This window comes from Solanum stenotomum, chromosome 3 (assembly GCF_019186545.1).
Source record: "Solanum stenotomum isolate F172 chromosome 3, ASM1918654v1, whole genome shotgun sequence".
NCBI lineage: Eukaryota > Viridiplantae > Streptophyta > Magnoliopsida > Solanales > Solanaceae > Solanum > Solanum stenotomum.
The window spans coordinates 6,002,826-6,018,019 of record NC_064284.1 but is presented as its reverse complement, the minus strand read 5'-3'; the positions used below and the strand labels follow the sequence as shown (position 1 = coordinate 6,018,019).

Below are 15,194 nucleotides of genomic sequence, written 5' to 3'. Positions count from 1 at the left end.
CAAATTAGAGCTCAAACTTTTCCGGAGGACGTAGTAACAAATATTAATTGAATTTAATAAATAATGAATATTTTTTATAAAGTATAAAAGTTTGGAGTAATTTTTGAATTTTTTAAAATTCTCAAATATTATAACTTGACCCAAATATTAATTTTTTCTAGTATTTGGGAACTTGGGATACTTGGCAACTATATTTATCAAGATACAATATGACCAAACACCACTTCTCAAATTTCCCCCCAAATTTTTCCCAAATATTTTTACGGCCAAACGGGTCGTAATTCATATCTACTACTTATATATAAGTGTGGATAACCACACAGGTCAACATGCCTGCTTCACCTGTGTGGTTTCACACTTACATATATATATATATTTGTCTATTTTTTCCTCCGTTTTAATTTGTTTGTTTTATTTTTTAATTTTTAATATATTTAAAAATCGCATAAAAAATACTATAAATCATGATAATTGACAACTAAAATTAATATATCTGTGTCACATAAAATGGGACAAAAGAAGTAACATGTATTATTTAATTTGAAAACTACGTAAAAAGTATTGTAAATCTCAATAATTAACAACATATTAACTCTTGAAATTCTACTTGTGCTATATTTATTGGCACAAGGAAGATAACATATATTATTTTAAAATTACAATAATTAACAACTTAAAATATTTATAAATCATATCAAAATTTAATTGACTCTCTAAATTTTATCCATGCCACATAAAGTGAGACAAACTGCTTATATATAAGCGTGGATAACCACACATGTGGCGGTCTGACTGCTTCACTTGTGTGGTTCCACACTTGCATATATATTTGCCTACTTTTTTTTCCGTTTTAATTTGTTTGTTTTATTTTTTAATTTTTTATATATTTAAAATTTGCATAAAAAATACTATAAATCATGATAATTGACAACTAAAATTAATATATTTGTGTCACATAAAATGGGACAAGAGAAGTAACATGTATTATTTAATTTGAAAACTATGTAAAAAATATTGTAAATCTCAATAATTAACAACATATTGACTCTTGAAATTCTATTTGTGCTAAATATATTGGGACAATGAAAGTAATATATATTATTTAAAAATCATGTAAAAATTACAATAATTAACAACTTAAAATATTTAAAAATCATATCAAAATTTAATTCACTCTTTAAATTTTATCTATATCACATAAAGTGAGATAAAACAAATAACATATTGAACCCGTACTAGCACGGGCACTTATATCTAGTACTCCATAAGTGAGAACTTCTCGAACAGAATGTGTTATTTTAGAAAGTAGGTAGGATAAATTATGTGACTGCTTTCTCAGGTTTCGTCCTTGTCGACTTTGCACTATAAGTTAATTTTACAGACTATCTGCATCATGAAAATGTTGGAAGTGACAAATTTGCTCAGTTGATTCATGTCATGTGTATGTATCACAATTCACAACTCAAAAGTTATAATGCAATCCAGCTAACTTTTCATGTCCTATGTCCCTTTATATTCTACTCGATGTATTCTTATATTAATTGAATTTATGAAACAACTGTCAAATCATAAATATAATTTTGTAATTAGTATAATTTATTTTTAATTTTTTTTTAAAATTTATTAAAAGAAAAGTCAAATATAAAATAGAAATTCAAATATTTATCTTAAACTTTGAACTAGTCAATTATTTTGAACAATATAAAAACAACCTAAAATTCAATTAATATGAAATGGAGAAAGTATATTTTTATAACTGATATTTCCTATTCCTTCTATCCCAATTTAATTATATCTTTTTTAGTTTGTCCGAAAAAGAATTATACATTTTCTTATTTGATAAATATTTAATGACACAATGAATATTTTACTCATGTTTTGTCCCATTTATTTGGTATTTTAGATCTATACACGTCCCAATATATAAGTACCAAATACATTTTCTTTTGCATGCGCATTATGTAACTAAGTATGGTATTTTAGATCTATACACGTTAAGCTTACTTAACGGGATCTTATGATGACAAATAGAGTCGTCAAAATGGACTTATCCCATGGGGCTGACTCAATTCAATCCGTTATTAGGGTAGGGTTGAAATAAGATTTTTTAAGCCCATTTAAAACTAGAGCTTATAAGTCCAAGCCCATATAAGCCTTTGACCTTGAGGCTTAATCGGGGACGGGTCGGGGTCGGCCCATGGGCCAAAACTTTTTACTTAAGGGTAACTTACAATAATCTCACTAGTATATCATATAATTACTTAAAGGAAAAATTACATAAGTGAAGGTCTTTTATTTAATAATTACCACTTTTAAGTATACTTTTAATTTATTACCATTTTTGTCAACTTTTAGCAATACTGATTTAAAACAATTTTGTTCCTTTAAACTTAGCAAAAAGTGCTGTCATTCGCAACTTTTAACAATACTGTCATTCAGTCAAATTGTTATATATGGTCAGGGCCGGCTCTATGCTTTCAAAAATAAGGCCTTTGCCTTAGGCCCCCAAATTTCGGGGGCCCCAAATTTTTGTCAAGAATAAATTATGTGTTAAAATTTTTATAGAAAAATTATTTATTTATGATAAAAAGTATAATTTTTTTAAAAATAAATTATTTTATCCACTTTAACATCTTTTGTACTTTGTTAAAAATAAGAATTAACAGTAAAAAGTGTTGAACAAAGTGAATTACAAATTCTTTTTTTTTCTTTTTAAATTTTAGTTTCAAGCATTACTCTAAACATATTAAAATGAGGTATACCAAGTCATCAACTTTTTGAGTCAAATTCTATGATTCTAAACTTCTAACTCTTATCTTTATTTAATATTTATCAACTTATTACTTATATCATTATGTTAACAATGCATATAATAATTGTCTCACTTAAAGGATGTTTTTCAATGTTGTGTTGATAAAATCTTACCTAAAACTAGTAACTCAAAAAACAATATTAAGTACTAATAATTTTCATCTTAATAGTGTAATTTATTTTTTTTGAATAAATACGTAAATGAAGTGTATTTATATTTTAGGCCGCGAATTGAAATTTCGTTTTAGGCCCCCAATTACATTGAGCCGCCCCTGTATATGGTTAAAAGAATAATGTTGACATATGTCGTAAATATTTTTTAAAAAATGTACACGCAAGTGATTTTCCCCTACTTAAATACACGTTATGTTGTAATATTATGAATCTTACCAGATTTTGGTACGTCCAGATACATGTATCTCAGAATATATGGACTCAAAATTAGGTTAATTTGTTCTAGATACACTCTATCCAAGTAGATTCGCATTTATCTAGGATATATAGACAAATTTCGCGCCCTTGCCTCCCTCCCATCTTGCTTTTCACCCTCTTATCTCACTCTTGTATATGATAAGCGAGATACATGCTAATTACACTAGATTTTTTTGCTAGTGTTATTGAAACAACACCTTTGTTTGCCATATTTGATTTGAAAATCTTCTCATTTTCTTGATGTTATAGAATTATAAGTTTGAAAAAAAAAAATGAAAAATTGAAGGGCTAGCCCGCCCTATCCCTCGGCACTTCTAGGGTTGGGTTGGGTTGAGCATTTACAACAATGAAAGGCCGGCCTGCCCTAACCCTTTAAATTCCTTAACCCCCGAGGCTTGGGCCGGATGGGGCTGAGCCGGCCCTTTTTATCAGCTCTAATGCCAAATATTATAATTAGTGAAATCCCAAGCATATGTCAAAACAGATAATCATTTTAATTTTATGAAATAGTCATTATTAGCAGTGAGCTGATCTGGTCTTGATTTTCATGTGATGACGGTCGACGGATACGTTTGGATTAGAAGGCTGAAAGGAATCGCCAGGAACGAATTCAAAATTTGAAATTTTGGGATCGAGCTCAAGATTCCATTGAGATTAATTTGATTTACTAGGTTTGAAATCAACTTTTTATACTTGCGTGAAGAAAAATTAACACGTCATTGTTGTATGACTGCCGTGGGATGGATGGAATCTATTGATGAATAGAAATACTCCCTCCCTCTCATTTTATATGAGACTTTTCGGATTTTGAGATTCAAACAAATTTTGACCGTAAGTTTTTTATACATTTTTTAAACATTTTGAATTATCAATTATTGTAGCTTATAGTACTTTTTACGTAGTTGAAAATATATAAATTTCATTTTAAAAAATCAAAGATTTCATGTACAAATTTTAGATCAATCTTAAATTATTTAACTCTCGAAAAATTAAAAGTGTCACATAAATTGAAATAAAGGAATATATGATAAGCTCATATTCTAGATGAGTGAAGCAGCCGCAGCAGTAGCGAAATCCGCTTTTTATATGAAATTACCAAATATTGACTACCATTAAATGATTTTAGAAAAATGATACTTCTTTCATTTCAAATTAATCGAATTATTGAGGTGTTTCACATTTTTTTTAAAAAGAAGAGAAGATATAAATTAGGTATACCTTTCTATTTTTACCTTTATTAACTACTGTCAAATTTATGATTAAAATAACTAAACATTAATTATAATAACTAATTTCCATAGTAACTAATGAAGAGTAAAATTGGAAGAATATTTTAAAAGTAGTTTTGAAAATTGAACAATTAAGTTAATTTGAAAAAAAGAAATAATGTCTCGACAATTCAATTAATTTGAAATGAAGGGAGTAAAAGGTTAAGAGCATGTTTGAATTGACTTATTTTAAGCTATTCAAGGCCAAAACAACTTTTAAGTAGTTTTAGAATGTTTGACTAATTTTAAAATTGTTTATAAGCACTTTGTTTTAGAAAAAACTACTTAATTATACAAATATTTCTATTTTATTTACTAATTCTTCTATAGTTTAAAATATAGGAGGGAGGTGAGCAAATAATCAGTACTCTCTTTGTCCCTAATGACTTGTCCATTTTTGAATTGACACACCTATTAAGAAAATAATTATTGACATAGTGAGTTTATCATTTTACCCCTATTAATTATGAAGTGGATGAATTAAAAACTTAAGATTTTCAAAAAGTTTTACATTTGCAAAGTAATTAATTCAGGATATAATAGNATTACTTGTCCATTTTTGAATTGACACACCTATTAAGAAAACAATTATTGACATAGTGAGTTTATCATTTTACCCCTATTAATTATGAAATGGATGAATTAAAAACTTAAGATTTTCAAAAAGTTCTACATTTTCAAAGTAATTAATTCAGGATATAATAGGTAAAAACTTTTTGTCCTTTCTTGATTTGTCAAAATGGACAAGTAATTCGGGACAACTAAAAAATGAAAAGTGGACAAGTAATTAGGAACTGAGGGAGTATATCCCATATACATGTGAATCATGTTTGATACATATATTTGGGATACTAGAATTTGTATTTTACATGGGGAGAAATATGAGTCATATAGGATAGAGGCTAGCGAGAGAGTGACTCTATCCCAAAAACATGTAAATCCACTTTAATATAGTGTATCTGAAACAAATTATACTTGATTTTGACCCTATGTATTTGTGATAAATGAAATCGAACACGCTAGATACATGTGTAATTTGGGACCGAAATCTGATAAAAATAGTAATTTCGAAAATTCACATGGAAAGTCACGTAATTAAATTCTAAACTAGTGAGATTTATGTTATGTTTCCATGATTTTAAGTAAAAATAAATCCAAACTGCCGATAGGCTTTAAATGTTGCCGATAAATAGTGTCCTCTCAAACTTTTACAACAAAAAAAAGTTGAGCAACTTTCACATATAGCAAACACAAAAATTATATTTGCATGTTATAGCTATAGTTTGCATAATTGCGCTCTAAGCAAACTTTATGTTTGCTATGGCTATTTTGCTATACATATATACAAAAGAAGCCATTGTATAATCTGTTTCGGTATACATATACAAAAGAATCAATTGTATAATCTGTGTTTGTATAAAATGAGAAAGAGAGAAAGATAAAAGAAAACTGGGCAGGGGAATATCTATTTTGTATAATCATAAGTGTATAAGACGAAAATATATGCATTTGTATTTGTATTTGTATATACAATTTTCTCTCGCTTTCTACAAACACAAATGCAATGTATACATTTGTGTTTGTATAAAGTGAGAGAGGCGAGTGAGATTTGGGAGAGTGGCGAGCGAGATCTGGAAGAGGGGAGAGGGGAACGAAAATATATGAATATATACAATTTTCTCTCGCTTTATACAAACATAAACACATTTTATACATTTGTGTTTGTATAAAAGCAAGAGAGGCGAGCGAGATTGCCCAGGGAGAACGAGAGTGGCGATCGAGATTCATCAGGGAGAGAGGCGAAATAACAACAGTTTGTTATAAGGTACAATTAAATCAAACTATGGTTATAACATTNTGATTTTGACCCTATGTATTTGTGATAAATGAAATCGAACACGCTAGATACATGTGTATTTGGGACCGAAATCTGATAAAAATAGTAATTTCGAAAATTCACACGGAAAGTCACGTAATTAAATTCTAAACTAGTGAGATTTATGTTATGTTCCCATGATTTTAAGTAAAAATAAATCCAAATTGCCGATAGGCTTTAAATGTGGCCGATAAATAGTGTCCTCTCAAACTCTTACAACAAAAAAAGTTGAGTAACTTTCACATATAGCAAACATAAAAATCATATTTGCATGTTATAACTATAGTTTGCATAATTGCGCTTTAAGCAAACTTTATGTTTGCTATGGCTATTTCGCTATACATATATACAAAAGAAGATGGCTATTTCGCTATACATATATACAAAAGAAACAATTGTATAATCTGTTTCGGTATACATATACAAAAGAATCAATTGTATAATATGTGTTTGTATAAAACGAGAAAGACAGAAAGATAAAAGAAAATTGGGCAGGGGAATATCTTATTTGTATAATCATAAGTGTATAAGACGAAAATATATGCATTTGTATTTGTATATACAATTTTCTCTCGCTTTCTACAAACACAAACACAATGTATACATTTGTGTTTGTATAAAGTGAGAGAGGCGAGTGAGAGTGGCGAGTGAGATTTGGGAGAGTGGCGAGCGAGATCTGGAAGAGGGGAGAGAGGGGAACGAAAATATATGAATATATACAATTTTCTCTCGCTTTATACAAACATAAACACATTTTATACATTTGTGTTTGTATAAAAGCAAGAAAGGCGAGCGAGACTGCCCAAGGAGAACGAGAGTGGCGAGCGAGATTCACCAGGGAGAGAGGCGAAATAACAACAGTTTATTATAGGGTACAATTAAATCAAACTATGATTATAACATTTAATTTAAATTAATAGTTTGCTATTATATACAATTTTTCCAAAAAAGTTTGTTATTGTTTACGGGCTTTTCTTCTGGATTTGAGCCCCAATGACATATTTTGGGCCTAAAGAGCCCAATGAAATGGATCATCACCCATGAATGAAACCAAGAAACACATGTTGCTGAACACTGGATACCCGTGGACTAAATTGGCGCATACTCTTTTGAATCTATCTGGTTTGATTTGAAAAATGGAATGAATTTAGGTGAACTTTCTCAAGAAAAAAAAATGGCGATTAGGACATTTCTTCGCTACAGAAGTGTACATTATTTCTCCAGAACACTCTTCCATTGCTATCTTTCTCCACTCAAAAGCACTCAGTATTGTCTTTCTTCTTATCTTCCCACCTGCAATGCCTTTCGCGGCTGTCTGTTCATGTCCTCTTTTACTGATGCAGAAACGAAAAAGGAACCTGAAAAAAATCCAGACCTGGTGAATGAGATTTCTCGAATTCTTAGTGACTACAGAAGCCCTCACCACGACATTGAGTCCGCACTCAATCCATTTTCCGGCAGTATTTCAACCAATGTAGTTGAACAAGTCCTCAAACGTTGCAAAAATCTTGAATTCTCTGCGCACATCTTCATATGGGCACAAAAGTTATCAGGTTTTTGCCATAGTCGAGAAAGCTTTCACATTCTTGTTGATATAATAGGAAGTAGTAAACAGTTCCCTTTGATATGGGATTTCCTTGTTGAGATGAGAACGAATAGATCTTGTGAAATTACTCCCCAAATTTTCTGGCTTGTTTTCAGGGCTTATAGTAGAGCTGGTTTGCCAGCTGATGCAATTAGGGCTTTTAATAAAATGGTAGATTTTGGGATTAAACCATGTTTAGCTGATCTCGATAAGCTTTTGCTGGCGCTGTGTAAAAGAAAGCATGCCAAGCAAGCGCAGGAGTTCTTCGATAAAGTGAAGGATGATTTCATGCCGAGTGTGAAAACTTACAGCATTCTGATAAGGGGATGGGGAGATTTAGGGGAAGTTGCTGAAGCACAAAAGCTGTTTGATGCAATGCTTGAAAGAGGCTGTTCAGTTGATTTGCTTGCTTATAATAGTATTTTGGACTCACTATGCAAGGCTGGTAAGATGGATGAGGCCTTCAACTTCTTCATGAAGATGAGGTCCATTGGACTGATACCTGATGCTTTTAGTTATTCAATTTTCATTCATGGTTATTGCGTGGCGAATGATATTCATTCAGTTTTCAGGGTCCTTGACCAGATGAGAAGGTACAAACTTGTGCCTAATGTATTTACATATAATTGTATCATCAAAAAGCTTTGTAAGACCAAGAAGGTTGACGAGGCTTACCAACTGATAGATGAGATGATTAACGAAGGGGTAAGACCTGATTGTTGGAGTTACAATACAATCCTAGCTTCTCATTGTGATCACAATGAAGTTAACTTGGCACATAGGCTGGTTTCAAGAATGGAACGAAACAACTGCCTACCAGATAAACATACATATAATATGTTGCTTAAGATGCTTATTAGGGTGGGAAGGTTTGATAGAGTTGAGAAAGTTTGGGAGAGCATGGAAGACAGGAACTTTTATCCTTCAGTCTCGACATATGCTGTCATGGTACATGGTTTCTGTCAGAAGAAAGGCAAACTTGAGGAAGCATGTAAATATTTTGAAATGATGATAGATGAAGGCATTCCTCCATATACAGCGACGTGTGAAAAAATGAGAAATAGACTAATAGGTCATGGATTTGCAGAGCAGACTGAGATACTTGCAGATAAGATGGAAAGGAGCACATCTAGTTTAATTCAAGAACTGGCAAGCATAATGAGAGGTAACAAGGCCTGTATGAAATTGAAACATGATGAAGAATACTCGGATGAAAATTTTGAGTGAAATGATCTAGAATCATCTCAATTCCCTGGTCAAGGTGATACCTACTCTTGTCGCATGTCGTTTATTGGCAAGTACATGCTGCATTTCCTTGTTTTCTGATAGCAGTGAGTGGTACTGACTTGGCTATACCCAGTGGAAACTCCTGGCTCAGATAGCAAATTATAGCCACAGAGGCAAAACCTTGGTCCGACCTATTATCTTGTGATGGAAAATTATAGTCAAAGAGTGGTGACAATTTGGTCCAAGTGAGTTTCTTGATCTGTATATTTCCGTAGCAAAGCCTAGATTAATTTTTATGGTCTGGCTTTCCTGTGGGTCCAGTTGCTCTTTACCATTCAATATGTGTAAATGACATCCTAACTTGTAAAGATTTGGATGTGGTGTAATTGGCTTGCAAGGTTAATGAACGAAAGGCATGTAGTTATCTCTTGGAGTCCACATTTTGTGTTGGATTCTTCGCATCCTTAAAGGACAAGCTGAAGGGCCATCAACTTTCAAGAGTAAACAAGGGGGTTTTATTAGAAAGGGAAAAAAAGGTTAACAAGGGGTCGCAAGGTTTGCTTGCTAGTTGAGTGATGCGTTGTACGTGGTAATTACTGCTGGAATACATTAGTTAAGGCATGCAAGAATCTCCGGCTGTACCAGAGCATATTAAGGACATAATTCTTTTGTGTTTGAATGGGAACATCTGAATTAAATATTTAATTGCGAGACATTTTCTGGAAATGCCATGCAGATGGATAAGTTGTCGATTTGTTGTTTCTGCCACATATGTTTAGTTAATGGGTTCTACATGTAACCATTATCCTTATTTCTACTTTGTGAATGTACTACATCCAACATAGTTGGTGATGTGACTCAGAACTGTGTCATATGATCCTTCTAGGTGTGACATCGAGTAGTTGTTTTCCTTGGAAATGACCACAGGAATCGTAAAGGTTGGCACTTGGAAACCTAAGTTGGATAGATCAATCCACTAGATTGGACTGTGGAGAATGTTCTCTAGGTAAGGTGGTGATGAAAATATTGTCTCAACTACAAAAAATTTCTACTCACTGATTCTGCTTGCATTTTTCTACCGGTATCTCTTAATTTCTCCCCATCATCCTACCTAGCCCTAAAAAGGTGGGATATTAGTTAGCTCTTTGGTTAGGTGTCAACTACGAAGCCAATATTCTGTTCCTATAAATTATCTTTATCACACATAATGTTGATCTTTTTCCCCCTGAACGCCTTTATGCATGTGGAAGAAATATCTATGTTAGTCATTTTGAAGTGATAAACAGTTAACCTGCTTGGTTCTGATATATATGAAGATACTTGTATGATGTTGAGTGTTCCTTAAAAAGCTAGTTTATACAGTTAGTTACTCACCATGTTGCCAATCTGAAACTGCTGCTAACAGGTGATACAAGGTTAAAAATGGAAAAAGCATACAGAAGGTAGGATGGTAGATCATCTTCTTCCAGTTTTCACCATAGTTGTGTTTCCAACAATAGTTTTGAGAAACCTGGGAAGCCATTCAGAAGCAGGGCACTGAAGAATATGTCATTTTTATGGAAGCTTCAGGTTGAATTTGATGTTTGCTATTACATGTGGTAGGGAACTGATAGACGGCTCCGCATTATCTCTTGAGGATTGAATGCTCATTGGCGAGCCTCCTTTTTTGGAGAGGCCACCTAAGTTATGTTATGATTGTTGTCATTACAAAACCTGTCATAATTTCTTGAAGAGCTTGTTTTACTCAAATTTGAATTTTTCTTATTCCTGATTATAAATTGACGCTGGACGAGGAGTTAAAAGTTTTTGAATAGGCACAATCATAATAAATAAACGTGTTCTTTAATTTGATCTTAGTTGAAAATTAAACAAGTAGACATATATGACTAGTGATATAATACACATAGGATGTAAATTTTCACGTGAATTCAGCTTTTGCTCAATTATTGTTCTTGTAACATGTGCTCGAAACTAAAAAATTAAAATTCCACCTGTTTTTTTTTTGGTTGGAAAAATATGACACCTACTATAGTAAATTAAATTGGGAAAGCAAATTATCAAACGTAGAGGTCGTGATTCTTTTCATTTTTGTGGAAGCAGATTTTTTAATTAGCGTTCGATTTTCATATTGGAGCCAGGCTTGAATGCAACCTTCGTTGGTGGAAGCAGAAATTACTACGGTCGTAATTAGGGGTGGGCATAAATACCGAAAAATCGAAAAACTGAACCGAACCGAAAAAATTCGGTTCTTCGATGTCGGTTTTTCGGTGTTTCGGTTCGGTGTCGATTTTTTTTCGGAACTTCGGAGTTCGGTGTAAGGTTCCCGAAACTACAGTGCACCGAAGAACCGAAGTTTTATTAGATAAATTTAAAAGTATTTATTATATTACTTAATTTTTAACTTTACTTGGCCCATTTCAATTTTTATATTTAGATCCTAAACTTAAATAGCAAAAATCTTAATAACAAAATAGTAAACCCTAAAGACCTAAAGTCTAAACTAAACAAAACTCAATTTAATTCAAGTTTGAGCAGCAACTTGGTGTTTCTACTTTCTACTTTATGATTTTATGTTGTTACTTTGAAGTGAGAACAACAAATTGATGCTCTTACCTTCTATTGTTAGATGATTAGTTGTTATTTTGAAGTGTGAATTGAATCACAATTGTTACTTTATCATATTCTCTCTTTATTTTTGTTGACACTGAAAAATTGATTTTAAAATACCGAACTAAATCCAACCGAAGTAGAAAAAACTGAACCGAACCGATCTAATTTGATTTGAAATATGATGCACACTTTTCTAAAACCGAATACCAAAAAAACAAATCAAAATTTGATTAAACCAAATCGAAGAACCAAACGCCCACCCCTAGTCGTAATTGACACTTCAAAAAAGAGAAAAGAAAGAGCACAAATTGATGGATGAGTCGGTGAGAAGAAAAAGAGGGGAAAAGGAAAAGGGGAAGGTAGATCTACAACTGTTAGCCCTTTGTATCACATTTTGAAGGAATAGATCTACTTCATTTCCTCCATATCTTCTTCTTCTTCCTTCTTTCTTCATATTGTCCATTTCCCTACTGCTGATAAACTTAACAGAGACGAGACCCATTGGGTGCATTATTATTCTATAGAATGGTCGCTTCAACTGTGCGAAAGCCCCTTTTTGGCGTTACTCTATTGACCTTCTCTCTCTTTCTCCTTCTCTTCTGCTTCACACCTTTTCCTTTCTTCTCCGACCCTTCTGTTACCTTCAATTCTTCACGGTAAGTTTTGCTTCTTTTCCCCTTTTTTTTAACCTATGTTTGTTAATTGCCTTGGATTTCCGTGTTAATATCTACGGACATGCCGTTATTTTTTGTTTCTTCCCTCGTGGAGTAAACTACAAGATCCAAATCTTTGTTCTGTATTTAATTGTTTTTGATTTTCGTTTTAAAGTTTTGACCTCTTACTATTACCCTTTCAACGCATTTCTCTCTTATGTTGCTATTTGAGTGTAATTGCAGGCGTGTAAGACCCGAGATATGGAGCATACGAAGATTAGCTGAGTGGCGACCTTGCAATTGGTGGCTCCAACCTCGAACTAATGGTTAGTTTTTGGCTGATACTCCATCCATCCCAACCCCTCACAATAGAACCCTTATCTAGTAAAGACGTAACTTATTTGTGTATTAATTTATGTATAAGTTATACCATGTTTGTTTGCTAGTTAGGAAGTACGTTGTTCATGTATAAATTAATATGGTGTTTTGGTTTGTAATTTAGGAAGCCCAGATAACTAATACATGAGAGTATAAGTTATGAGGAAATTGGTGTATTGTGTTATGCGGGGTAGAAGATGGAAGAGCTAATACCTGCATAACTTATATCTGCATAATTTTAACCAACTAGATAGCTACTATAACGTTAAATCACATTGGCAATACTTGGTGCTGATTGAATAATTGTACAGTCATTACTATATTGCTCCATTGGTATTTCTAGTGGTCTATTGATGGAGATTGAGCTGATTTATACCGAGGATAGTTTATTTTGGGTAATGGCTACTTGGAATTTGTTAGGGGGTGGGTAAAACAAGAATTAGGATATAAGCTCTAGTTGTGCATATAACCTTCTGCTCTGGGGGGTTGTAAAGTTTTCTAAGTCGAGCATTTGACTGGCCTCCAATGCAGACATGGTTTTGTTGTTGAAATGCTGCAGCTCTTCCTGCTCAGGCTAATGGGTATATTCGAGTGGATTGCTATGGTGGGCTCAATCAGATGAGGAGAGATGTGAGTACTGCTATTCGCTGCACCTACATTGAATATCCTACCTATTGATATTTATGATGAGAAAAGTCACTCAATTTGTTTCTTGTCATTTGTGATCTGCAGTTGTGTGATGGTGTTGGAATAGCTCGTTTGCTGAATGCTACTCTTGTTTTGCCAAAGTTTGAAGTAGCTGCATACTGGAATGAGTCAAGGTATGCTTTTGTTATGACTTATAATTTGTTTCATCTTCCTTTTCTAACCTACATAATCTTGTAGGTTTTAGGTACTTTATAACTTCTTTAGTCATTCATTCTTTGCTACGCCTAATCAGCAGACAACTCTGTAGTTTTACACGGTCAAGAGCTGTCTTATGATTTTGTTGGAGGTTTTCTTTATAATGGTTGCCTGTTCTTTCTTTTCGTGCCTATGAATGAATTTTTGCCTTATGTTTCAGTGGTTTTGAAGATGTATTTGATGTAGACTTATTCATCCAACAAATGAAGGGATTTGTTAATGTGGTGAAAGAGCTTCCAATTGAGATTGCATCAAAAGATCCTGTTAGAGTTGATTGCAGCAAACGCAAAGGCCAATTTGACTATGTTGAGAGTGTTCTTCCTTCCCTACTGAAGCATGGATATATCTCAATCACCCCCGCAATGAGTCAAAGAAGGGATAGGTACATATATTTTGTATTTTGAATTAAGCTGAGAACTCTTAACCAATCATTTCTACAGGCGGCTTTAAGAGGATTAAGTTTTTTATTCATCCTTATAACCATAATTACTCATCTTAGGTACCCTCTTTATGCAAAAGCTGCACTTTGCCAGGCTTGTTATAGTGCGTTGCGCCTTACAAACACATTGGAGAAGAAAGCGCTTGAGCTTCTACAAGCTATACCAAAGCCCTTCTTATCGCTTCACCTTCGGTTTGAACCTGACATGGTAGCTTATAGTCAATGCGAGTACTCCGGTATTTCTCTTGCTTCTGCAAAAGCCATAGAAGCTGCACGGGTTGACAGGAAACCTTGGACTGGGGAAACAGCTCGTATTTGGAGAAACCGTGGAAAGTGTCCACTTACCCCCAATGAAACTGCATTCATACTTAAAGCTTTAGCCATACCCACCAATACGACAATTTATTTGGCAGCTGGTGATGGCCTGATGGAACTTGAGGGACTAACATCTGTGTATACCAATGTTGTTACCAAATCTAGTCTTCTTAGCGGAGAGGACTTCACAACCATGCATGGGAATACAAAAGCTGCACTGGATTATTACGTGTCCATTAACAGCGATTCTTACATGGCTACTTATTTTGGGAACATGGATAAGATGGTTGCAGCAATGCGAGCATTCACAGGGTTGTATAAGACAATTTTCTTGAACAGGAAAGCCTTTGCATTGTTTACCTCTCAGGGGTTTAAAGGGAAGGAACTAACAGAAGCCCTGTGGAAGGTTCATAGAGATGATTTTATAATGGGTAGAGGATCTGCCTTACCTGACTGTTTTTGTGAATTCAATCTATGAACTTATGTTTTCCTCTTCAATTTATTCGTTACTTGATGTTTTGGTTATATACCCGGAGCAATTTATTCGAAAAGATGTGTTTGATGTAGGCGTCATTCACAAATTTATGTGGGAGAGAGACATTTGATTCATGTATTTAAAGTGTATGTAGCTTATGGAACACCACATTTAGCATTTGATAATTTGCATTCATTTCTTCTTTCAAGTGGTACCTTTTCC

At 33.2% G+C, this 15,194-nt stretch overlaps 2 protein-coding genes across 3 annotated transcripts; both read left to right on the top strand.

Moving 5' to 3' along the window:
• Positions 1-7,514: 7,514 nt before the first annotated feature.
• Positions 7,515-9,953, top strand: LOC125857931 (pentatricopeptide repeat-containing protein At1g52640, mitochondrial). Its single transcript, XM_049537591.1, has one exon. It carries the CDS (start codon positions 7,529-7,531, stop codon positions 9,197-9,199), a length of 1,671 nt encoding a protein of 556 aa, XP_049393548.1. The 5' UTR covers positions 7,515-7,528; the 3' UTR covers positions 9,200-9,953.
• Positions 9,954-12,192: 2,239 nt separating this feature from the next.
• Positions 12,193-15,180, top strand: LOC125857933 (O-fucosyltransferase 13). Of its 2 annotated transcripts, none has more exons than XM_049537593.1 (6): positions 12,193-12,465; positions 12,706-12,788; positions 13,400-13,470; positions 13,573-13,661; positions 13,904-14,125; positions 14,243-15,180. In XM_049537593.1, the coding sequence occupies exons 1-6, from the start codon at positions 12,335-12,337 to the stop codon at positions 14,973-14,975; spliced, it is 1,329 nt and encodes a 442-aa protein (XP_049393550.1). In that variant the 5' UTR covers positions 12,193-12,334; the 3' UTR covers positions 14,976-15,180. The 2 variants fall into 2 exon arrangements, with proteins under 2 accessions (XP_049393550.1, XP_049393552.1); XM_049537595.1 differs by having other exon boundaries at positions 12,322-12,465; positions 13,372-13,470.
• Positions 15,181-15,194: the final 14 nt, after the last annotated feature.

Excerpts from the sequence above, each read along its gene's own strand:
- LOC125857931 (XM_049537591.1), top strand. The coding sequence starts at position 7,529 with ATGAATTTAGGTGAACTTTCTCAAGAAAAAAAAATGGCGATTAGGACA.
- LOC125857933 (XM_049537593.1), top strand. The coding sequence starts at position 12,335 with ATGGTCGCTTCAACTGTGCGAAAGCCCCTTTTTGGCGTTACTCTATTG. Across the intron at positions 13,662-13,903 it reads GCATACTGGAATGAGTCAAG|TGGTTTTGAAGATGTATTTG; the intron begins GTATGCTTTTGT and ends CTTATGTTTCAG. Across the intron at positions 14,126-14,242 it reads ATGAGTCAAAGAAGGGATAG|GTACCCTCTTTATGCAAAAG; the intron begins GTACATATATTT and ends TACTCATCTTAG.